General features: G+C 38.1%; 2 protein-coding genes across 5 annotated transcripts in view; one reads left to right on the forward strand and one right to left on the reverse strand.

The window, feature by feature from the left end:
• Positions 1-7682, forward strand: part of ELMOD2 (ELMO domain containing 2) — a 39489-nt gene extending 31807 nt beyond the window's left edge. For all 4 annotated transcript variants that reach the window (XM_036930910.2, XM_036931047.2, XM_057502640.1 and 1 more), the window contains exon 9: positions 3886-7682. In XM_036930910.2, coding sequence (XP_036786805.1) covers positions 3886-4031 — 146 coding nt within the window. In that variant the 3' untranslated portion in view covers positions 4032-7682. The remainder of the gene's footprint in view (positions 1-3885) is intronic.
• Positions 7683-8096: 414 nt separating this feature from the next.
• On the reverse strand, positions 8097-23653 carry UCP1 (uncoupling protein 1). The gene is given in 10 exon segments (XM_057503275.1): positions 8097-8126; positions 11307-11478; positions 18632-18814; positions 19536-19599; positions 19602-19652; positions 19751-19800; positions 19802-19874; positions 19877-19909; positions 19912-19947; positions 23569-23653. Coding segments are annotated over 10 exon segments (777 nt in total).
• Between the last annotated feature and the right edge of the window lie 1861 nt (positions 23654-25514).

The raw sequence follows: 25514 nt of genomic DNA on the forward strand, positions 1-25514 counted from the left end.
TTGTTCTTCTTTTTCCAATTTCGATAATTGTGACATTAGACCGTTCATTTGGGATTGTTTTTCCTTCTTTAAATATGCCTGGATTGCTATATACTTTCCTCTTAATATGGCTTTTGCTGTATCCCACAGTAGTTGGGGCTTTGTGTTCTTGTCATTTGTTTCCATATATTGCTGGATCTCCATTTTAATTTGGTCATTGGTCCATTGATTATTTAGGAGCATGTTGTTAAGCCTCCATGTGTTTGTGAGCCTTTTTGCTTTCATTGTACAATTTATCTCTAGTTTTATGCCTTTGTGGTCTGAAAAGTTGGTTGGTAGGATTTCAATCTTTTGAAATTTACTGGGCTCTTTTTGTGGCCTAGTATGTGGTCTATTCTGGAGAGTGTTCCATGTGCACTTGAGAAGAATGTGTATCCTGTTGCTTTTGGATGTAGAGTTCTATAGATGTCTATTAGGTCCATCTGTACTAGTGTGTTGTTCAGTGCCTCTGTGTCCTTGCTTATTTTCTGTCTGGTAGATCTGTCCTTTGGAGTGAGTGGTGTGTTGAAGTCTCCCAAAATGAATGCATTGCATTCTATTTCCTCCTTTAATTCTGTTAGTATTTGTTTCACATATGTTGGTGCTCCTGTATTGAGTGCATATATATTTATGATGGTTATATCCTCTTTATGGACTGAGCCCTTTATCATTATGTAATGTCCTTCTTTATCTTTTGTTACTTTCTTTATTTTGAATTCTATTTTGTCTGATACTAGTATTGCAACACCTGCTTTTTTCTCTCTGTTGTTTGCATGAAATATCTTTTTCCATCCCTTGACTTTAAGTCTGTGCATGTCTTTGGGTTTGAGGTGAGTCTCTTGTAAGCAGCATATGGATGGGTCTTGCTTTTTTATCCATTCTATTACTCTGTGTCTTTTGATTGGTGCATTCAGTCCATTTACATTTAGGGTGATTATTGAAAGGTATGTACTTATTGCTATTGCAGGCTTTAAGTTTGTGGTTACCGAAGGTTCAAGGTTAGCTTCTTTACTATCTTACTGTCTAACTTAACTCACTTATTGACCTATTATAAACTCGGTCTGATTATTCTTTATTTCTCTCCCTTCTTATTCCTTCTCCTCCATTCTTCATATGTTGGGTGTTCTGTTCTGTGCTCTTTTTAGGAGTGCTCCCATCTAGAGCAGTCCCTGTAAGATTCCCTGTAGAGGTGATTTGTGGGAGGCAAATTCCCTCAACTTTTGCTTGTCTTGGAGTTGTTTAATCCCTCTATCATATTTAAATGATAATCGTGCTGGATACAGTATTCTTGGTTCGAGGTCCTTCTGTTTCATTGCATTAAGTATATCATGCCATTCTCTTCTGGCCTGTAAGGTTTCTGTTGAGAAGTCTGATGATAGCCTGATGGGTTTTCCTTTGTAAGTGACCTTTTTTTTCTCTCTGGCTGCCTTTAATACTCTGTCCTTGTCTTTGATCTTTGCCATTTTAATTTTTATGTGTCTTGGTGTTGCCCTCCTTGGATCCCTTGTCGTGGGAGTTCTTTGTACCGCTGTGGTCTGAGAGGCCATTTCTTCCCCTAGGTTGGTGAATTTTTCAGCAATTATTTCTTCAAAGACACTTTCTAACCCTTTTTCTCTCTCTTCTTCTTCTGGTACCCCTTTAATGCAGATATTGTTCCATTTTTATTGGTCACACAGTTCTCTTAATATTGTTTCATTCCTGGAGATCCTTTTATCTCTCTCTGCATCAGCTTCTCTGCGTTCCTGTTCTCTGTTTTCTAGTCCATTAATGGTCTCTTGCATCTCGCCCATTCTGCTTTGAAGTCCTTCCAGAGATTGTTTTATTTCTGTATTCTCCCTCCTTAGTTCTTGTATATTTCTCTGCAAGTCAATCAGCATGGTTATGACTTTTGTTTTGAATTCTTTTTTAGGAAGATTGGTTAAATCTGTCTCCCCAGGTTCCTTCTCAGGGGAAGATGTCGAAGATGTCGAAGATGTCTGGGTTAGTCTTGTCTGGATCAAATTTTTTTGCCTTTTCATGTTGATTGGTGCAGTGGTATGCTATTGACTCGTCTGTCAGCTGAGAGAGCCAAGACTTTTTCTACTTGCTCCTGGCCTGTCTTTACTGGGAGAACTGCGACCCCTAGTGGCTTGTGTTGGGCAATTGCGTGTAGACTGGTTCTCTGTATCTTGCCCAGCCGGTATGGAGGAAGCTCCCTTGCTGTGGGCGTGGCCAGCCTCAGGCTGCTGCTCTGCTATGGCGGGGCCCCAGAGGGATAATTGATGGGGGGCTCTTTGGCTGTTTACCTCCGTGAGGGGTCTCAGAGCTGTTGCCCAGGGGGTTTGTGCACCCAGAGTTCCCTGGAATTTCCAGCTGCTGGACTGTGACCCGGGATGCTTCCGTCTAGTTGTGGGGTCCCTGTCTTTTTAAGACTTTCAAAAAGCACTCGCTTTTCTTTGTCCCAGAGGCGCTGGCTGTGGGACCCACTCACAGGTCTTACTGTCCTGCTTCCCTAGTTTCCAGCACCCCACGCATGCACTGTGTGTCTGCACTCTGGTGCGGATGGCTGGGGCTGGGTGTTTAGCAGTCCTGGACTCCCTCTCCCTCCCCGCTCCAAGTCCTCTCCTCCTGCCAGGAGCTGGGGTGAGGGGCCTTGGTCCCACCGGGCTGCAGCTTGTGTCTTACCCCTTTCACTAGGCGCTGGGTTCTCGCAGGTGTGGATGTAGTCTGGCTGTTGTCCTGTGTCTTCTGGTCTCTCTTTTAGGGATAGTTGTATTTGTTGTATTTTCAAAAATATATATGTTTTTGGGAGGAGATTCCCACTGTCCTGCTCATGCCGCCATCTTGGCTCCGCTCCATGACTAATGTTTTAAAGTGGAATTTACATCTTTTTCATACTAGGCGAGTATGATAATCTTGCCGCACCTTTATGTAAAAACCGTGGCTTCCCCCCATCCTACCATTTATCTGAAATAAGTCACTCTGTGCCTCCTTGAAAAGCTTTTCAGAAAGGGAAATGAGATTCTGGTAGAAACAAAGTCTAATTTATAACATAATAGAGACCACTTGCAAACTAATGGAATTTGGATGGGTCATTTAACCTCTCTGCACCTCTGTTTCCTCTTTAGTGAGAAGGGAATGATTCCTATGGGATAAAATCTATTAATAACACAGGAATCCCTGAAGCTTAGGATTACCATGTGTGCGAGTGAGTGAGCACAAGGTGAGGCCCTGAGGTAGCATTTGTTAAATAATTAAATCAACGTATTTCATTGAATCCAAATAGGGTTTAGGAGTGGTTTTAAATTAACATTTTTTTTCTTGTGAATACACCTATTTACATGTTTATTTTCATTGAATACTTCACATCTTGAAGGTCAAATTTGGCTATTGTAATGAGGATATTGAATAACATAAATGTCAGGCTTATTTAGAGTTCATGTATTTTTAAAAAGAGAAGGTGCTGATAGCTCATTAAAAAAAGTAGAAACAAACTCTTAGATTTATAAATCAAATAGAAAACAACTTTGTTGTACTTGATCCTTACCCAACATTTTCTAGTAACTTTCATTTTTGTGTTCCAGGGTTCTTTGGGGATAACTTTTTCCCCCTATTCTCAAGGTATCTTTCAGCAGTATTTTATCTAAGTTTGAGAGATTTTGTTGATTTTTGAGACAATAGTAAATGTACACTAAATACTTTATTGAAATTGCTGTTTGTTTTGAACATACAAAAATACTTCTTATAAAGTCCCTCAGGTTTCTAGTAATTTAAGCTGATTTCTGATAACTGTATGGAATTTAAAGGTTGGTCATACTTTTAAAATGAGATGGTTCGGATGTGATTTCATTATTGAGCACTATGTTTCTGTTTTATTTTTAACTGCAGGTTATCTTGTCTATGAATTTGACAAATTTTGGTTTGAAGAAAAGCCCGAAAGCATTATGTATTTCAACATGTATAGAGAGAAGTTTCATGAAAAGATTAAAGGACTCTTACTGGACTGTAATGTATCACTTACTTTAAAAATATGAATCATCCATATTATCTTCTATTTCTACCACATTTTGCACACATAACAGAATTTATATGTTGTAATAGAAATTATCTGATTAAGTACACTCCTTATGTATAATTTCCTACAAAAATATTTCAGAAATTCTATTTAAGAAAGCTAGTGGACAATCAGTGTATGTTTACAGTTGTTTATACACTGTCCTCCAAAGGTACCTTATCCTTCCAAAGACCCCACTCTGTCAAGTCATGTGAACTATGGTTTGGAACTCGGGACCTAGCCCATTTAGTGTAAAGGTACAGATCAGGTATTTGTATTAAATTGGTTGATTAAAATGTGTAAAAATCAGCTTACATTTTTATGTGTTTTGCTATCAAGATGTGTCTTTTCAAAGCTCTATTATGATTTTTTTTCTTTTTTTCATTTAGAATGATTGTTTTTATTTTCTCCATCTTTTATTTCTAGGTTAATTAACAGGGAGAGTAGCTCTCCATGGATTTCCTTGTTTGCTTCTCAGTCACGTGTCATAGTGCTACTTCTGGGTACGTCAGAGAGGATGGAGGGTTGTGGCATTCTTTCTGGTTTCTCTAATTATTTAGCATAATAGATAATGAGAGAATGACAGTATTGTTGACTTTTTTGTTTTTAAACCACACTTTAAAATATCACAGTGTTATTTCAAAATTTAAAGAGTTTTTCTCATTGTTAATATTTGCTCTTTATCAGTTGTAGAAAAGAACCTTAGTGCTTGGTGTGAGGGCCTTCTCTGAGGCTTCTCTACCTCTGTGTGCTTATGAAAAGATATGTGTTTGTTAAGAAAATTGTGACCATAGTCAAAAGACAGTTGCTTCTTCAATAAAGCTGTCTTTGAACTTAAACAAGAGGAAACCTTAAAGCTTTTGAAAAATCTTGGTTAAACATCATTGGTTTATTTTATTTACTATTAACTCTTGCTTCTCTTTGCTTTGACCCCTTCCATAATGTTTCTAGATAATGGTGTATGGACTCCATGGGTATTCCCTGAGTTAACAGTCTGTGAGATTTTAAAGTAGCCTGAGGATGGTGACCATGCATTGTGCATGGCTTCATTCTTCTAAAATCTTAGGAGGGCAGCAAGTGCTGCCAAAGGTTATACAGTGATGAGATTCTGATGGGAACAATTTCGTCTTTGTGTGTTTTAGACATTTGTACATGTAACAAAGTTTACGAAGTTTAAAGATAGGTTCACCTGATTACTAAGTTCTCCTTAAATCCTGCAGAAATTAGTCTCCTTAAATCCTACAGAAGCCAAACTTGCCAAAGTCAAGAGTGGTGATAAAGATCCAACTGGAAAATTGGAAAATAACAAAGGCAGTTTTGTATAGCACATACATAAAGAGTGCATGCATTAAAGTTATTTTCTCAACAAGATACAACTGTTTTTTAAAATTGTGTTCAATAGTGGTGGTTTAGCTTTTCAGTATTACCGGATTTTAAAAATTGGTTTCTTGTAGGAGACTTTTCAACCTTGGGGATATCTTTCTTTTTTTTTTTTTTTAACTGCTTTCAATGCTTTATCATCCAGCTAGAGTTCTGTGAGATGTTGCAAAATCCTGTTAAGGATCAGGTGTTAACCATTCAAGTTCTTTTTATCAAGGTGTTTGCTATTAACAATAATGTTATTCTTTTAATTTTCATGCTGAAAATACTTACCTTTATATTTTAATCTTTCAACAGCTAAAGTCTTGAATTTTTTGAAACCTTTGTCATTATGCTTAATAAGAGAATGATTCAAGTATTAAAGGGGAAACTTTAAGTAATTCAGTTTTTACTCCTTTACAGAGAAAGAAAACTTTTTTTTTATTAAGGTATTATTGATACACACTCTTATGAAGGTTTCACATGAAAAAACAATGTGGTTACTACATTTACCCATATTATCAAGTCATCGCCATTCCCCACTGCACTCAGTGTCCATCAGTGTAGTAAGATGCCACAGATTCACCATTTGCCTTCTCTGTGCTACACTGTCTTCCCCTGTGACACCATGTGTACTAAACATAATATCCCTCAATCCCCTTCTCCCTCCCTACCCACCCTCCCATGCCCCTCCCCTTTGGTAACCGCAGAGTCTGTAAGTCTGCTGCTGTTTTGTTCCTTCAGTTTTGTTTCATTGTCATAATCCACAAATGAAGGAAATCATTTGGCAGTGTGAGAAAGAAAACTTTTTAATAATGTTTAAAAAATATCATTACAAAATTTGTTCTTTGAATCCACCACTGTTGTACAATATATGTGTTGTTCTGTTTTTGTTTAAAATAATCAGTAACCTTTTCAGGCAGTTCTATAGTGAATTGGTCTAAAAGCTACCAACAGAATCTAAGGTTTGATAGCCTGGAAGCCAAGCAGTGTGTCACCAGTTGTAAATTAGAACATAACATGAGCCTTCCCCCTTGTATGTGAGTGACATACATGAAAAGAAAGATAGGATAATTGTGTCTGCTGTCTTACTTTTCCTTGCTTTAAACATATGTATGTTAGAGTTTTATGTAGTCTTAAAACCCATATTTAGACTCTTATTTGTTTCTGTAATAATTAATAAAATACCAAAGTAGTGATAGAATTGAAGTAGCAGAAAAATTATGTTTGTTTTAACATCAAAAAGTGAATCAGTGTTCAAGTGAATATTTGTATGTGCCAGATTAAAGAGAGTGTGCCAGTGACAAGAATAGTCTAAAAATATGATACAATCATTGTAGTTCAAATATGTTCTGAAAGACAATCTTTCAAATAATGGGAGAAATCAGGGGGTATCAGTGAACCTACACCAAACCTCTCTTTGTATGTCAATAGGGTGGTATAGTTAGATGTGTATAATCAGTGGCCTACTGGCACCATTTTAGTGAAGAAAACAATCTTTTCCTTGAAAATGCTCATCCTTATTCTTTTTCTATTTTAAGATCTACTTGGATTTGTATGTATTTTTCTATTTGAAAATATGTGTACTCTTCATTTTTATTGCAATATTCATAGTTTTTTATGTACCATTTCCCCCTTTGCATTCAGTAAAATAGAGCTTGGTCAAAGATAAGCTCAAAGGAGGAAGTATTACTTGAGTGTGAAAAGTAGAATGCTCATTGCCAGAGCAGAAAGATCACACAATATCATGGCACAGAAGAGAAGAGGTTTGGCTTGTAGGACAATAATGTTTTCTGTCCTTCTTGAATCGATTAGGGACTAGCAGCTGTTTTCTTAGGATAATGGTCCACTCAACTTCCTATGCACAAGTCTGGGGAGACTTAATTTCCATTTTCATATTTATGAACCTCTCTCCACACAGGCAGTTTTTTATGAAAATTGAAAGAATTGTTAAAAATCTGAGAGAAATCATAATTGAGCTTTTTACCCCTTGGCTTCAGTTTTTGACAAGAAAAGTTAATAATGTAGTACAGGTAGGGCTGTACTACTCTACTGTCACAGGGCGATTCTGTATTTCTGTTAAACAAAGTATTTAAAAAATATTTAAACACTGTCTTTCCCAGAAAGAAAATGTGCTGGTTGGCAACTTAAAAAAGATGACTTCTGTCTACTTTGGATAAAGCAATTAACTTTTTATGTAAAAGCAATAGTTGAAATGTGATGTCGTTTTGTTTGGAATGTTGTGAGTAAATAAAAACATGATGAAATTGTGGTAAGCCTTTCTGTTAATACCTCTGCTCTCTCCCCACCCTCCCTGTCACTCAGTCAAGTGACTTATGTTCATGAAATGATGCTTTCCTTATTTAGTCTTTTATCCACTATCCTCACCCGCCCTGTCCTACAAAGCATGGGACTTATTAATACTGCTCTACAGTATGTTTTTCAATTTCTCAACATGTCAGATATATATGAATATTAAGACATAGCTTCCTTATTCTATTTCTTTTTACAGCTGCAAAGCAATTCTCTGTGAGTGTGTATCTTATCTTGAACTAAACAAAAATTACTACAATGGAACTGGTCAGATACAGCTAAAGCACTACTTACTAAAGTTAGTACTAATTATAGCTTTAAATGTGTATATTAGAAAAAAGAAGGGCTGAACATTAAAGACAAAGCAATCATCTCAGTGAGTTTGATGAACAGCAAAATAAACCTAAAGAAAATGGAGAAAGAAATTAAAGATAAGAGCTTAGATGCACACCATAAAAAACATGCATAGAACAGGATCAACAAAAGCAAAACTTTGTTGCTTGAAAAGGCAATATGGATAAACCTTGGTGAGACGAATGAAGAATAAAAAAAGCAAATAATGAAAAATCACTATAAATCCTACAACTATTGAAAATATATTAATAACCTCAAAAATTGAGAAGTTATATTAAATATAAAACTTTCTAGAAAACTTACCCAAATGAAATTGTACAGCAGGAAATAGGGAAGCAAAAAGTCCTAGAGCTATTAAGTGTATTCAGAATTAAAAATCTTTCCATAAAATATCTGCAGTTCTATATGGCTTGCACCAGAGAGTTAACATATTTAAGAAGAAAATACCAGTTTTCACAATCCCTTCCAAACAATAAAGACTATATGCTCTGCAATTCATGAGGCTCTCATAATCTTGACTAAAACTGAGCCAGGACATTATGAAAAAGAATAATTAGATGCCAATGTCATTCTAGATGCAGTAATCCTAAACAAACTATCAGCATACTAAATCCAGAAATATATTTAACATTACATAATAATGAACTACATGTATAGATACTTGTTCCAATGTGTGATCAATCATAGCCCAGAATAAACAACTGTAAAATTTGCCACATGAACATCTGAAAATCACATGATAATCTTAACAGATGAAGGAAAAGTATTTGATAAAAATTCAGCATCCATGTTAAAACTTTTAGCAAATGAGAAGTAGGGATTCCTTCATTTTACAAATGTATCTTCATCAACTGTAACCAGTATATGTAATGGGGATCAGAACTAAGAAAAATTGTCACCACTTTTATCAGTCAGTTTTTGCCATAACAACAGTGTATAACAACCAACCACACAAAAAATCTCAGTGGCAAGCAAAATATTTCCTCCTCACACATAGTGGAGACTAACCAGGCAGCTTTGCTTGGCTGTCTACCCAGACCATGGGTTCAGTTCTAGTCTGCTGCCTGTGATCTTGGCCCAGCAGGCCACCCAAGGCAGGCCCTTTTCAGTGTGTGGGAGAAGCATAGGAACAAGCCCAATTGCTCAAACATACTTCAAGCCTTTGCTCACATCACATCCACTATCATTCCCTCGGTACTGGCAGTACCGTGGCCAAGTTCAACACCAGTGGGGCAGAGAAAGTAGTTTTATTAGGAAGGGGGGAGGCATGAACAATTTCCTGAAAAACTGAAGTTTTCACAGCACATCTATTCAAAATTGTGCTAGAGATCCTATCTAGTGCAGTAAAGCAAGTGGAGAGAAAAGTTATCGTTCATAAATGGTAGGAAGGTGTGTGTAGAAAATCCAAAAGAATTGGTTATCAGTTATCAAGGGTAACCACATATTGAGGGTGAGGGTTTCTGGCTAAACCAATTTAGCAGGATTCCTGGTAAAAGTGGGCTCCTGAGGACATGACCAAGAATGGGACCTACTTGAAGAAAGTGCCCAGAGGAAGCTGACTAGAGTTCAGTCAAGGAGGAGCATCTTGTCACCACTGCCCATTGCCTGACCAGGATCCCAACAAAGACGGCATTTTATATTTTCTTCCTTATTTTTGAAAGAAACATAATACTCTAGGGTTGTCATGTGTCTTACTTTGGATTCCTCCAGAATCAGTCCTTGAAACAAGGATATGCATTTCATTTGGGAAGTGATCCCAGATAACACTGGTAAGGGAGTAGGGAACTGAAAAAGTTTTTTGTCATCCCATAAAGGGCTTTTTTATTAAGCAGAATACTGCAGTAACTGGAGTTTGATCCCACAGAAGTATTCCATGTGAGGATAAGGGTCCTGATACTTATACACCAACTCCTATCTGTTACGGGTCAAGGCTGCTCTTGGGATGTATTTTCCCTGCTCTTCTAGTGTGTTATGCTCAGGTTAGCCAAGATGGTTCTGGTGGCCAGAAGAAGACCCTTTTATATATGCGGACATGGCAATAGAAAGTCAGACCAGCATGCGAGTACTCAAGAGGAAAGAGCAATATGTGTACTATACCAAAGGCATTTGCTACAAGATCAGATGGGGAAAATAAAATCTCATGAGGTCAAGAGGAGAAAAAAACAACAGTAAATACAATGTGTAGTTGTTTAAAGCAAAAGGAAGGATGTCTGACACCACACGGGCTTCCCAGCCCTTCTGTCATTCCTTAGTGTTGGCTTAAACACAAGCCTAGACCTTGTCTTATGACTTTTTAAAATCTCTTGTTTATTTCCCTATCTCTTCTGCACTCAGTTTGTAGGCATAAAAAGAGGTCACTATAGGTGTTAATGATGAATTTAGCTTTGCTGGGAAGATGCCTTGAAGATTTATTTTTATCTTAGTAGAAATTTCAGGCTGTTCCTCTTACTAAGCAAAGGCACCTTCTAACTCAAAAATTCTGTAATTCTAAGATAGATACCATGATTCTAATAACAATAATGCCGCAATGAATATAGTGTCTTAAAAGTTGTTATAGATGCCATAAAATGCCGACTCTAAAAATTAAACATCTGTGATAATTAAAGTAAGTTTATGTCTGTTGAGTCTAAAGACCTTCACTTGCTATCAGGCAATTTTGTAATCTAGGCATAAACTTCAGCCCTTCCATTCAGATGCAGATCCCGAAAGAAGAACTTGTAGAGGAATTAAGGATACTTAATTGAATGTATTGACTGACAACTGGGTTAGTGAATAAAAGGGAAACCAATATTTTCTTTGCCACCTGTTTAAGTGTTTATAAATATAAAATGCAATTAACTCGGTTTTCCTTTTCCATAAGTTTGAATATAATTAAGACATGTTAAAGTTCTTAAATCATAAGTTCCCCCCAAAATGGTCAATTAAACGCTGTAACTTCCCTGGACATTTGCCAGTGTGTATACTCAATGTTTTGCTTTCCCATCCTTCAAACACTGACAATAAAAGTCACAGGAAATGGTCAAATAGAAATAGAAACTTTCTTTAAAAAGTCCAAAACTCTCTACAAGAATTCCTTTATCTTTTTTTATCAAGGTATCATTGATATACAATCTTATAAAGGTTTCACATGAGAAACATTGTGGTTATTACATTCACCCATATTATCAAGTTCTGTTATCGTTTTAGGGTGAAGTAAGGTGAAAATGTTTCCTTTTTTTTTTTTAATTACCAGTCGGCAAAGACTCCCACTGGTATGTTTCATTCTTTTCCTGAAGATGATTATATGACACAGCCTTGAGTTCGTCAATTTTCATTTTCCTTGTTCAGAGCACACAAATATAATGACGTCTGGAGACCCAAGGTGCAAGAAGGGACAAATCTGCAAAAATGCATGTAAGCTTCTGTCAGTTTGTTTGCATTCTTAAAGCTGTTATAGCCCAGGCAGCTTATGCTTCTCATTTTCCCACTCTTCTCAAATGAAGATGCTTAAAAATACCCTTGTTCATCTCTCCGTGCTCTAAATGTTTGATCTAGCTGCCTTATTCTGCTTCAAAACAACAAAACCCAGATGATCACATCCATACAGATACACAAACCTTCAGTCCCACCAAGCCAAAGCATATCTCCTTTCTAACATGGCCTTTTTGAATAACTCTCCTTTTTTGAGGGGAGGGGAAGTTTTTGTTTTTGTTTTTCTTTGTTTTTTGAATGAGAGGCAGGAAACTATTCAAAGAGGAAGTAAGAACAGAGAGCAAACAAGTGATGAGTAAGTGGGCCATTTTCCAAAGTCAAGTAATTAATGCTATCTAGATCTGCACAATTCTTGTCCTTAGATTGTCAGTTTTTAAATTATTATTATTTTTGTTTTTTATTAAGGTATTATTGATATACACTCTTATGAAGGTTTCACATGAAAAAACAATGTGGTTACTATATTCACCCATATTATCTTGTCCCCCCATATACCACATTGCAGTCACTGTCCATCATGTAGTAAGATGCCACACAGTCACTATTTACCTTCTCTGTACTATACTGTCTTCCCTATGACCCTCACACACCATGTGTGCCAATCATAATACCCCTCAATCCCCTTCTCCCTCCCTCCCCACCCACACCCTCCACATCCCTCCCCTTTGGTAACCACTAGTCCATTCTTGGAGACTGTGAGTCTGCTGCTGTTTTGTTCCTTCAGTTATGGCTGAATAGTATTCTATTGTGTATATTCACCACCTCCTCTTTATCCATTCATCTACTGATAGACACTTAGATTGCTTCCATATGTTAGCTATTGTAAATAGTGCTGCGGTAAACATATGGGTGCATATATCTTTTTGAATCCGAGAACTTGTATTCTTTGGGTAAATTCCTAGGAGTAGAATTCCCGGGTTAAATGGTATTTCTATTTCAAGTTTTTTGGGGAAGCTCCATATTGCTTTCCACAATGGTAGAACTAGTTTACATTCCCACCAGCAGTGTAGGAGGGTTCCCCTTTTTCCGTATCCTCGCCAGCATTTGTTGTTCCTAGACTTTTCAATGTTGGCCATCCTAACTGGTGTGAGGTGTATTTCACTGTGGTTTTAATTTGCATTTCCCTGATAATTAGTGATGTGGAGCATCTTTTTGTGTGCCTGTTGGCCATCTGAATTACTTCTTTGGAGAATTGTCTGTTCATATCCTCCTCCCATTTTTTAATTATTTGCTTTTTGGGTGTTGAGGCATGGGAGTTCTTTATATATTTTGTGTGTTAACCCGTTGTCGGATTTGTCATTTACAAATATATTCTCCCATACTATAGGATGCATTTATGTTCTGCTTATTGTGTCCTTTGCTGTACAGAAGCTTTTTAGCTTGATGTAGTCCCATTTTTTGTTTGCCTTGCCTGAGAAGATGCGTTCAGGATAAAGTTGCTCATGTTTATATTCAAGAGATTTTTGTCTATGTTTTCTTCTTGATATTCAGGAGTTTTATGGTTTCATGACTTTAGAGTTTACTTTTCTGTATGGAGTTAGACAATAATCCAGTTTCATTCTCTTGCATGTAAGCTGTCCAGTTTTGCCAACACCAGCTGTTGAAGAGGCTGTCATTTCCCCATTGTATATCCATGGCTCCTTTAACATATATTAATTGGGCACATATGCTTGGGTTTATATCGGGGCTCTCTAGTATGTTCCATTGGTCTATGCACCTGTTCTTGTGCCAGTACCAAATTGTCTTGATCACTGTGGCTTTGTAGTAGAGCTTGAAGTTGGGAAGAAAGATTCCCTCCTGCTTTATTCTTCCTTCTTAGGATTGCTTTGTCTATTTGGAGTTTTCTGTGCTTCCATAAGAATTTTAGAACTATTTGTTCCAGTTCTTTGAAGAATGCTGTCAGTATTTTGATAGGGATTGCATTGAATCTGTAGGTTGCTTTAGATAGGATGGCAATTTTGACAATATTAATTTTTCCTACCCAGGAGCATGGGATGAATTTCCATTTTTTAGTGTCCTTTTTAATTTCTCTTAATAGTATCTTGTAGTTTTCAGGGTATAGGTCTTTCAATTCCTTGATTAGGTTTATTCCTAGGTATTTTATTGTTTCTGATGCAACTGTGAATGGAATTTTTTTTCTGATTTCTATTTCTGCTAGTTCATCATTAGTGTATAGGAATACAACAGATTTCTGTGTATTAATTTTGTATCTTGCAAATTTGCTGAAATCAGGTATTAGATCTAGAAGTTTTGGAGTGGATTCCTTAGGGTTTTTATGTACAATATCATGTCTCTGCAGACAGTGACAGTGTAACTTCTTCCTTACCAATCTGAATGCCCTTTATTTCTTTGTGTTCTCTAATTGCTGTGGTGAGGACCTCCAGAACTATGTTGAATAAAAGTGTAGAGAGTGGGCATCCTTGTCTTGTTCCTGATCTTAAAGGCTTTCAGCTTCTTGCTGTTAAGTATGATGTTGGCTGTGGGTTTATCATATATGGCCTTTATTATGTTGAGGTGCTTGCCCTCTATACCAATTTTGTGAGAGTTTTTATCATTAATGAATGTTGAATTCTGTCAAATGCTTTTTCAGCATCTATGGAGATGACCATGTGGTTTTTGTCCTTCTTTTTGTTGACGTGGTGGATGATGTTGGTGGATTTTCAATTATTGTACCATCCTTACATCCCTGAAATAAATCCTACTTGATCATGATACATGATATTTTTGAAGTATTTTTGAATTTGGTTTGCTAATATTGTGTTGAGTATTTTTGCATCTATGTCCATCAGGGATATTGGCCCATAATTTTCTTTTTCTGTGGTATTTTTGCCTTTTTTTGGTATTAGAGTGGTGGTGGCCTCATAGAATGAGTTTGGGAGTATTCCCTCCTTTTCTACTTTTTGGAAAACTTTAAGGAGGATGGGTATTAGGTCTTCACTAAATGTTTGATAAAATTCAATGATGAAGCCATCTGGTTCAGAGGTTTTGTTCTTAGGTAGTTTTTTGATTACCAATTCAATTTCATTGCTGGTAATTTGTATGGATTTTTTGTTTATTTTTGGGTCAGTCTTGGAAGGTTGTATTTTTCTAGAAAATTGTCCATTTCTTCTAGGTTATCCAATTTGTTAGCATATAATTTTTCATCATATTCTCTAATAATTATTTGCATTTCTGTGGTGTCCATAGCGATTTTTCCTTTCTCATTTCTGATTGTGTTTATGTGTGTAGAGTCTCTTTTATTCTTGATAAGTCTGGCTAGGGGTTTATCTATTTTGTTTATTTTCTTGAAGAACCAGCTCTTGCTTGCATTGATTCTTTCTATTGTTTTATTCTTCTTGATTTTATTTATTTCTGCTGTAATCTTTACTATGTCCCTCCTTCTACTGACTTTGTGCCTCATCTCTTCTTCTTTTTCTGGTTTTGTTAATTGTGAGTTTAGACTGTTCATATGGGATTGTTCTTCTTTCCAGAGGTAGGCCTGTATTGCAATATACTTCCCTCTTATCACGGCCTTTGCTGCATCCCACAGATTTTGCAGTGTTGAATTATTCTTATCATTTGTCTCCATATTTTGCTCGACCTCTGTTAGTCATTGATCCATTGGTTATTTAGGAGCATGTTGTTAAGCCTCCACGTGTCTGTGGGCTTTTTGATTTTCTTTGTGTAATTTATTTCTAGTTTCATACCTTTGTGGTCTGAGAAGCTGGTTGGTACAATTTCAATCTTTTTAGATTTACTGAATCTCTCTTTGTGGTCTAGTATATGATCTATTCTTGAAAATGTTCCATGTGCACTTGAGAAGAATGTGTATCCAGCTGTTTTTGAGTGGAGAGTACTGTGATGTCTGTTAGGTCCATCTGTTCTAATGTGTTGTTCAATGCCTCTGTCTCCTTATTTATTTTCTGCCTGGTTGATGTCCCTTGGAGGGAGTGGAGTGTTGAAGTCTCCTAGAATCAATGCATTGTATTCTATTTCCCCCTTTAATTCTGTTAGTATTTGTTTCACATATGTAGGTGCTCCTGTGTTGGGCGCATAGATGTATGTTATGGTTATATCCTCTTGTTGGATTGTCCCCTTTCTCATTATATAATATCCTTTTTTGTCTCTTGTGATTTTCTTTGTTTTAAAGTCTATTTTGTCTGATGCAAGTACTGCAACACCTGCTTTTTTCTCCCTATTAGTTGCATGAAATATCTTTCCATCCTTTCAGTTTTAGTCTGTGTATGTCTTTGGGTTTGAAGTGAGTCCCTTGTTGTCAGCATATAGATGGGTCTTGTTTTTTTTATCCATTCAGTGACTCTGTGTCCTTTGATTGGTGCATTCAGACATTCACATTTAGGGTGATTATAGATAGGTATGTACTTATTGCCACTGCAGGCTTTAGATTCATGGTTACTAGGTCCAATGGTAACTTTTTACTATCTGAGAGTCTAACTTACCTCACTTAGTATACTATTACAAACACAATCTAAAGGCTTTTTTTTTCTTTTTTAAAATTCTCCTCCATTTTTTATATATTAGGTATCATATTCTGCACTCTTTGTCTATCCCTTGACTGACTTTGGGCGTAGTTGATCCAGTTTTGCATTTGATCAGTAATTAAGTGCTCTACTTTCTGTACTGTGGTTTTATTTCCTCTGGTGACAGCTATTAAACATTGGGAACACTTCTGTCTATAGCAGTCACTCCAGAATACAGTGTAGAGATGGTTTGTGAGAGGTAAATTCTCACAGCTTTTGCTTATCTGGAAATTGTTTAATCCCTCCTTCAAATTTAAATTATAACCTTGCTGGTGGAGTATTCTTGGTTCGAGGCCCTTCTTTTTCATTGCATTAAATATATCATGCCACTCCCTTCTGGCCTGTAAGGTTTCTGCTGAGAAATCTGATTATAGCCTGATGGGCTTTCCTTTGTGTGTGATATTTTTTTCTCTCTTTGGCTGTTTTTTATTAGTCTGTCCTTATCCTTGATCTTTGCCATTTTAGTTATTATATGTCTTGGTGTTGTCTTCCTTGGCGATCCCTTGTGTTGGGGCATCTGTGCACCTCCATGGCCTGAGAGACTATCTCCTTCCCCAGATTGGGGAAGTTTTCAGCAATTACCTCATCAAAGACACTTTCTATCCCTTTTTCTGTCTCTTATTCTTCTGGTACTCCTATAATATGTACATTGTTTGGTTTGGATTGGTCACACAGTTCTCCCAATATTCTTTCATTCCTAGAGATCCTTTATTCTCTCTGCACCTCAACTCTTTGTATTCCTATTCTATAATTCCTATTTCATTTATCATCTCCTCCACCATATCTAATCTGCTTTTAAAACCCTCCATTGTATTCTGTAATGATTGCATCTCCATCCTGAATTCGTTCCTGAGTTCTTGAGTATGTTTCTGTACCTCCATGAGCATGTTAATGATTTTTATTTTGAAATCTCTTTCAGAAAGATTGGTGAGTTCAGTTTCACTTGATCCTTTTTCTTGTGTTTGTGGGATTTTGGTTTGAGCCAGGTTCCTTTGACGTTTCATATTTGTATATGGCGCCCTCTAGTGCCCAGAAGCTCTACTCTCTGGAGCTGCTCAGCCCCTGGAGCAATGTTGGGGTTCACACGGGAGTGGTGTTGATGCCTTGGGGAAGGAAAGAGCTGTTTCCTGCTTCCCAGGTGCTATCCCTATCTTCACTGCCAGAACCAGTGAGCCAGTCACACAGGTGTAAACCTCTGTGCTTTGCTTTTGTAGCTGTTTTAGGTGGTGCTTCCCTCTGGCTGGCCTGACGACATGGCAGGGGCTGCCGTTTTGAAAGCCAGGTGCAGGCTGGCCACGAGGAATGCGCAGCAGGCTGTGTATCATGGTGGGGGGCCTTGTAGCTGCATAGCCAGCCAGTGGGATGGAGTGCCTGAAGCTCTTGAAAGTTCCCAGCCTGCTGGGCAGAGTGAGCCTGGACAATTTTGTCTACCTATCCTTTCTCCTGAGTGGTAAGCTCCATGTAATCCTTCCCTCTTTAGCAGCCCTCTTGCTGTTAGGAAGTCTCTCAGACTACCCACCTTTCTTTTGTCCCAGAGTAGCTGCATATGGTTCACTGTTTTCCAAACGCAGCTGGAATCTCAGTGTCTCCAGGTATTCTGCCTGTCTTAGCTTTCCAACCCCACTAATCACTAGAGCACCAAGCAATGTAGGTTTATGCTCCCAGAGCAGACCTCCAGGGCTAGGCGTTCAGCAGTACCAGGCTTCTACTCCCTCCCTGCTCTGTTTCTTTTCATCCTTCCAGTGAATTGGGGTGAGGGAAGTGCTTGGGTCCCACTGGATCATGGCTTTAGTATGTTACCCTGTTCCACGAGGTCTGTTCTTTTCTCCAGGTGTATGCAGTCTGACGCAGCTTTCTTTCCTGTTGCTCTTTCAGTATTAGTTGTATTAATTATATTTTCATGTCATATGTGGTTTAGGGAGGAGGCCTCTGTCTCACCTCTCACACTGCCATCTTTAATCTCTCCTCCATTTATTTTTGTTTTTTTTGGTTATTTTTAAGAATTCTACCAAACTGTGTAGACCAAATGATTGGTTTTTAACTCTTGTTTACAGTAATAAAATGTTTCAGGAGAAGAAGATGTCATGAATTAAATCTGCCTTGGATAGATTTTTAAGAGATCTGGCCTATAAAAGTCATCTGCCAAAGTTTTTTGTTGTTTTAGGTTTCAGCATATTTCTCCTGACTGTGTGTGTGTGTGTGTGTGTGTGTGTGTGTGTGTGTGTGTTAACTGTGGTAAAGTACACATAACAGAAATTTACCATTTTAAGTGTGTAATTCAGTGCATTAAGTATACTCACATTGTGATTAACTATTACCACTATCCATCTCCAGAACCATTTGGTCATCCCTAACTGAAACTCTGTACCCACTAAACAATAACTCCCTACTACCCCTCCCCTCAGACTCAGGTCCCACCTTCCACTTATATCTATACTGCTATACTAAGTAATAGTCTGCTGTACTAGGGCTGGTCAGCTATATCTCAACTGTGTAGAAAAGACTGTCTCAAAGCACTCAGGTACCCTGAACACATTACAGATTCAGAAGACAGGTATCTTGCCTTTTGAAAAAAGCCAATGGTCCTTCCTTAGTGAGCACTGTCATTGCACAGGTGGGCACACTTGTGCATTGTCCTGGTAGAGAATTAACAAATCTGCTTTTCACCATATCCACCAGAGGGACAAAAACATTGTTTGTGCAAAATCAGGTGATAAGAGCTGATACAAAGTGGCAGGTACATCATCTGAAATGGATCAATGAAACAGGTCAATATCAGACTTTTGGGAGGGATTTCTAGTTTTTAATAATCTATCAGATCCTTGCAAACCTGTTGACAACAGGAGGCCAACGTGAACATCTTGTAAATAAAAGATAATGAAGAAAGTTATATTTACATTAAAAAAACATGGCAAATAATACATAGCATAGTGGATTGAAAGTCTTTTAAGATAATAAGTGTTCTCTGTGCCCTTAGGGTATGGCATAATGCTTGATACATATATTACATCTAATACTTTTTTACTGAATTAAAGTCTTTATACAATGAGAATTTCAGTGTCTCTAGAACATGCTAGAATATTTTAGGATCCTATTCTATGGTACTACTTTTTGAATAAAACCACTGGTGAGAAGCTCCTTATGTAACTAGCCCATATGGATACAGTGCAGGATCGACTCAGGTCCTAAATTCTGCTTTATAATGAATAAGATGGCAACCAAAGTCCCACATATCAATGTTAAGTGAGAATAATGCTGATGTAAGAATATAGTCACATTTTGTTTTTACTGCAAAAAAAATTTTTGTTGCAGCAAAACTCTAAAACCTCAGGTTTGGGTCTTTTTCTGCTTCTCAGAAGTTGTATCTAATGTTCAGAATTACTTGACTTTTTAGAAAGCTATGGCAATTGAGAGATTTAGTATAAAGTGGCCAGAAAAGCTCCAAGTCGAAATCACAGTGGGCAGACCTGCCTGTTACATAAACTAGCTGGTAAGTCTTGTTTAGAGGTGCCTCCTTCATTAGGTCATACTTACTAGCTCTGCACAATTCATGATGACATTTCTCATCAGATTGGGAGTAGACCATGGAAAAAAGGGAGTAGTTAATAACTCCATTATATGATAAGACACTAACTGGGTACATGAGTTTTAATGGTTACAAAATCCACCTTGAATTAGTTAGCTTTCCAAAGATCTGTCAAGCCTTCAGTTGTTGCTCTAATTCTGTCAGCAGTAAGTCCCCATGTAGTGAGGTTTGACACCATGTGGATGGGTCTGTGCTTGAAGTCTGACCTTCACAACCTCTGTGGTTGCCCAATAAATACTGTCTCTCCTTTAGTCTTAGCTCAGCTGAGATCTTACTTCCTAACTGAAGTGTTGCTATCCAGAGAGAAAACATAGTTATCAAGCAAAAGTAAAAAAAAATTAAGACCCAGAATGTATATCTGTGTCTTTTAAAATTTAGTGGTTAGAATGATATCTTTATAACTTTTTACTTCCCTAATGCTTGTGCATCTGTTGATCAGGTACTAATTATGTGCTAAATCATAGTGGGGCTAGAAGATTTCAAATTTGACTGAAGTTTTTTAAAAATGAAGACTTGAGGACAAAGAAAACACAATGCCTACTTAAACAGTGGCTTAGTTCTTCCCTATAGTCAGCTCTCTTTTTCAGTATTTCCCAGCTTGGAGGAGGTACCAGTCACCAGTGATGCTTAGTCTTCCTCCCATCAGTAGTCATGTTAATTATTGGACATTGGGGTCTTAGGAAAAGCCCAGGTGGACAAACTGCCCCAGTATGGGGATGTCAGCAGGCTTCAGGCTACAAAAGGGAAAAAAAATAAGAAGAAGCCAAGAAAGTTTGAAAAATTAGGCAACTAAAGGAAGATTATCATAGAATAAAACTATAGTCTTGGAGCCCTATGCCAGTTCCTATAATTAAATATGAGGTATTTACTCATCAAGGACTTCCTCAGTCCCTCTAATTCTGTTTCCTAACCTGTAAAACAGAGAGCTAACACCTCACTTACAGAGTCATTGTCGATCCAGTGCTTAACACACCACCTTGCATACAGGACATACAGCAGCCCTCATCATTTCTGTGTGATCGCACTCCTTTCACCTCATGCGTGAGGAGCTGGAGCACACTGTAGATAACTGTCTTTTAATTGGCAAGATCATGTGACTACAACCCCCTCACTTCTGGCCCATATCTGTAACCGTATTTTGATGCTCCTCCTACCCTCTGATCCTCTTTTCATTTTGCCATCAAGCTCCTGGGGAGAGAGATTATATTCTTCGTCTTCACCTCTCACAGGCCTGTTTCCTCTGCAATCCTCTGCAATCTAGCTTCCACCTCCACTACTCTGCTGAAGCAAACCCATGAGTCTCTATTGTTAGGCACATTGGTCACGTCCCAGTCCTTTCCTCACTAGATCTCTCTGCACTCTTTGACCTACTGAGAGTAGCTCCTGTCACTCCCTGGAATCTCGCCCAGGCATTTCTCCTAAACTTATGTGCTAACTAGACTAGACATTATCTGTCACTCATCCTAACTGAATTTCTTACCTTCCCCCTTACGGTGGTTTCTACATTCCTTCCTTCAATGAATGGATCATTAGCCAAAAACTTGGGAGTCGTCTGATATTCCTACCTTTCCCTTATGACTTACTTCCACTTGCCTACCAAGGTTAGCCAATTATACTTTCTAGATCTTTCTGATCGGCCTCTCTTCTCTTTTCCTACTGCCACTGGTCTAGCGTATCCTGATCATTTCTTACTTTCTAACTTTCCCCTTTCTTACCCTTTTCCTATACATTCTCTACATCATTGCCAAAGGAATCTTTTGAAGATATGAATTGTTTATGCCACTTCCCTTACATTTTTCAATGATTCTTGTCACTGTGAGGATAAAATCCAAACTCCTCAGTATGGCCTGGAAGGCATGTTGTGATCTGGCTCCTTCCTGCATTTCTGGCTCTACCTCTCCCTCCTTGCCAGCCTGTTCTCCCTCTCTGCCCAGTGTCCTCTCCATGCCTGAGTCTCATATCTGACCTTCACTCTACTTGAAGGTTCTTCTCCATCACCTCACCTGATTACTCCCACTGACCCTTCAAGATTTGACTGAGACATTAATACTTCAGGTCGTTGATGCATGACCATGCCCCCAAGGTTAAATATTCTTCTCCCATGTGTGCAGCAGCCTTTAATTACTTCTAATACAGCATGAGTCATAGCATATTATCATCTATTAACTTGTTCTACCCACACACCCATACTCTGAACTGTAAGCTCTTGCCCTAGAGAGACATCTGTTACCTGTGCACTGAATAGTTTCTGGCACATGGCAGTTCAACAGAACTCATGGAATGAGTGGGATAGGTATAACATAGAATATGGCTGAAATATGTCCTATTGATTTGATGTCTAAACAACAGGTAGTGAGGCCAGTCAGTTCTGAAGAAAACCAGAATAGGCAGCTTTACATCTGTGTGTTTCCTCTCTTGCTACATCTGTAAATATGACAATACAGTATTCTGTTATCCTGTCTGTAAAATGGGGACAGTAATCATAATTATAGTAATATTAGCACAATAACTAGAGTGGTACCTAGAAAGGGCACATTAAACAATCGTTACAATTGCATGTTTTATTAATACAATTTGGATGACTACTTTGCAGGTTGTTGGAGGGAATCAAAGCACTGAACCAACGGGTTTCTTAAAAGATGTGAAAGGTCCCTTCACACTCTGAGAGCTTGAGCTCATGACTCTGTGACCCACCCTTAGATGTAGTTATTATGTAGGAGAAGCAGGACTGGGACTCAGATCTCTTCATTGAGGGCAACCAGGAGTGGTGCATGAAGGTGATGGGGGACATTCCAGCTGAGAATTACCTGAAGCTCCTGGTGCCAAGAGCTGCTGAGCCTCTTTTTGGATAAGGACATGATAGCCAGGTTAAAGGTCACAGCCTAGTTCCAGGACCCTCTCCTTCCACCATCCCTCTTCTTCCTACCCTCCCCAGACAAAAGGAAATCATAGTGGTGCATTCTGCCTGGCAGAGAGGACTTGGCTAAAGGTTAAGGATTGCAGTCCCAGTGTAACTGTGACATGGAGGCCAGGGAAAGCCACAAAGATTAGCTGAGGTCACATTGGGAGCATTCTTTGTGATGTCTACGGCTGTTGTTTCAAACACTGCCTGTTTCCACCCCAAGTGGGATCTCATTTAATTGGAGTCACCTTGACCTTTGTTTAAGTCTCTTCATTCAGACTTTGAAGTTTTTAAAGGACCTTTTAAAAGAGCAACCAAGGTTGCCTCCTTTGCAGAGAAAATGAAAGGTATGCAGTAGAATGCAGGGCTCTTAGAGAGGTGGGGATCTTTGGAATGTTGAAGCTGAGCTACACTTTGCTTTCATTTGTGTTTTGGAGGTAGTAATGAGAACTATGTCAGGAGCTTATGACTGTCAGTGGAGGCCACCAGGGGGTCAGCTGGGTGGCAGGCCAGCCCTGGATGTGAGCTGCCAGAGGGCACACTAGCCAAGGAGGACGTCTTGTGCCCCAAGAGGCAGGCTGGCACTGCAAAATTTGGTCAGTTTAAGGCCAGGAATCTGAGAGGATATTACATTTTAAGAAAAAATAAAATCCCGTGGAAATATTTAATGTTAGGTAATTCTCGCGTCACAAAGAACATCATCTATCTTCCATAAAATCTTTTCTTCTTTTGATCCTTTGGCTTCCTGTGTTCGAAATAACATAAAGCACATTGTCTCTGCTGAATGCTGCCTGAAGCAGATTCTTCTGTCAAGCTCTTTTTGATGATATCATTTCAGTTATACTTGAATTAAAATATTTGCCCTCCTTTTCTGCCTTAATGGTTTCCAGTATTAAGGGGGAATGTATCCTTTTAGATTGACTGGAGGGGTAAAGCTTTGACGAGAATATCTTGAATGTGGGCCTCAAATGTAGTCCCAAGAAATGGTCTTCAGGCAGTAGAAGCTACTAACCAGGGAATGTGGGACTGAGCAGGTGCAGCTGGGACCTTTGCATCAGGTCTGCTCTGTTGCAAAACCGAGTAGCTATTGAGAACATCGTTCGGAAATACACCTCCCCTTTGGAAAGTCATTAGCTTACATTGGGGATGGAGCAATTCATTGTGCTTAACAACCTACTCATTCTCTGTCATTTTATTCCCCTCTTGTTGTCATAGTGAATGGCATGTAAGAACTACAGATGCAAAAAACAGAAGCCAACCATAAAATGAGTTAACAGATTTGATCTCATGAAAATTATACATTAGTGTAGAACACAAGAAACCAAAAGTAGAAGACAAATCCATGAGAAATTGAAAGGACCAGTACACATTAAAAAAAGAAAAATCCAACCTCCCTGCTATAAGAGAAATTCAAATTAAAATGAAATGTTTAATAATGTTAAATAATAATGTTAAAATAAAAATGAAATGTTTCATCGGATTAGTAAAAATTAAAAGATTGTTGAACTCAAATGTCAGTGAATGTGTGTGAGAAGACGGTGCTGGCTTTTGATGAGAGTGTGAAAAAGTGGATTATTTTGAAAAGCAATTTGACATAATTTGTTACAATTTTAAATGTGCATTTTATTACTTAGTTCTATCCCAAAAAAGTATTCTTGCATATTCCCCAAATGTCTTTATGGTGATATTCACTGCCACAATGTTTATAATAAGATGAGTCTACCATAATAAAAGTCCATCAACCGGGAAGGAGGAAGGCTGGTGTGGTATGGAACATTCCCTTTCTATGGAAGACTGTGCTGCCTCTAAAATAAATAGGGTAGATGTAGATACACTTATATGGAAACTTTCCCTAAAGCTTAGGTGATCTAAGCATCAGGGAGAGCTTTGATCTCAGTTTTTAGTTTTTAGTTTGATTGTATTTTTGTTATTTAAAAAAATGTGTGTATGTACATAGATGTGTACATACCCCATTCATAGACCAAATGAGCTTCAATCTATCAATAGGAGGATGCTAATAAAGGAAAACGTGGGAAATTAGGGTTGAGATGCTAATAAAGGAGGATTTCTATATGATTTTCTGTTGTTTAATATGAGAATTGTTTTTGGCTGTTGCATCTGGGTATTGTATTAAAAAGTAAACACAAAAAATTAGATATTATTATGTGATGTTCATGAAGATGCACTAATGTTTATTGAAGACTTCTCTACTACAGAATGTAGAAAGTTTAAAATCACCAAAGCAGCAAGATTAGACACTGTGGCAAACCTTTCTACAAAGTATCATTTTTCAAGAAATCTCAGCACATGGGTAGGCATCTTGCTAAGGAAATGAGTGGCTCTGTAAGCTCCCAGATAGTGGGAATCTTTCCCTGACCTCATCACCCCCCTCGTCAGCGCTGATTACTCAGGGCTCTTTACTGAGTGGGGTGGATGAGGGGGCAGCAGAGTTCCTGGGAGGGAGGAGCACAGCCGGAGGAACTCCAACCCTTAGGGCTCTTCATAACAAACGGTCCACTCCGTCAAGCCACTGAGGAGACGGTTTGCTCTAAAACCCTCCTTTATGTTCCTCCCCATTTAGAAAGAAGATGGAATTCCGAAGGAGATTCTGAAATCTCATGTCAACCTATATGTATTATTAAAGCTACTTCATCTTATACTTCATTTTCAAAGAGGTTATCATTTTATAATTAATCTTCCTAAAAGACACATTTCTGACTTCAGGCACTAGATGGATACAGTTAAACTAAAGAATAGCAAAGGGAAACGATTTTTTTTGTCATTATATCCATGACAATTGCAATTGCATTTTTTTATTTTGGTATCATTAATCTACAATTATATGAGAAACATTGTTTACTAGACTCCACCCATCACCAAGTTCCAGCCCTCCCCTTGCCCCCCACCCTACATTATGTCTGCTAATAGTAATGCACCCCCCTTTTTTCCCCTTATCCA

This window comes from Manis pentadactyla, chromosome 5 (genome assembly GCF_030020395.1).
Source record: "Manis pentadactyla isolate mManPen7 chromosome 5, mManPen7.hap1, whole genome shotgun sequence".
Taxonomy (NCBI): Eukaryota; Metazoa; Chordata; class Mammalia; order Pholidota; family Manidae; genus Manis; species Manis pentadactyla.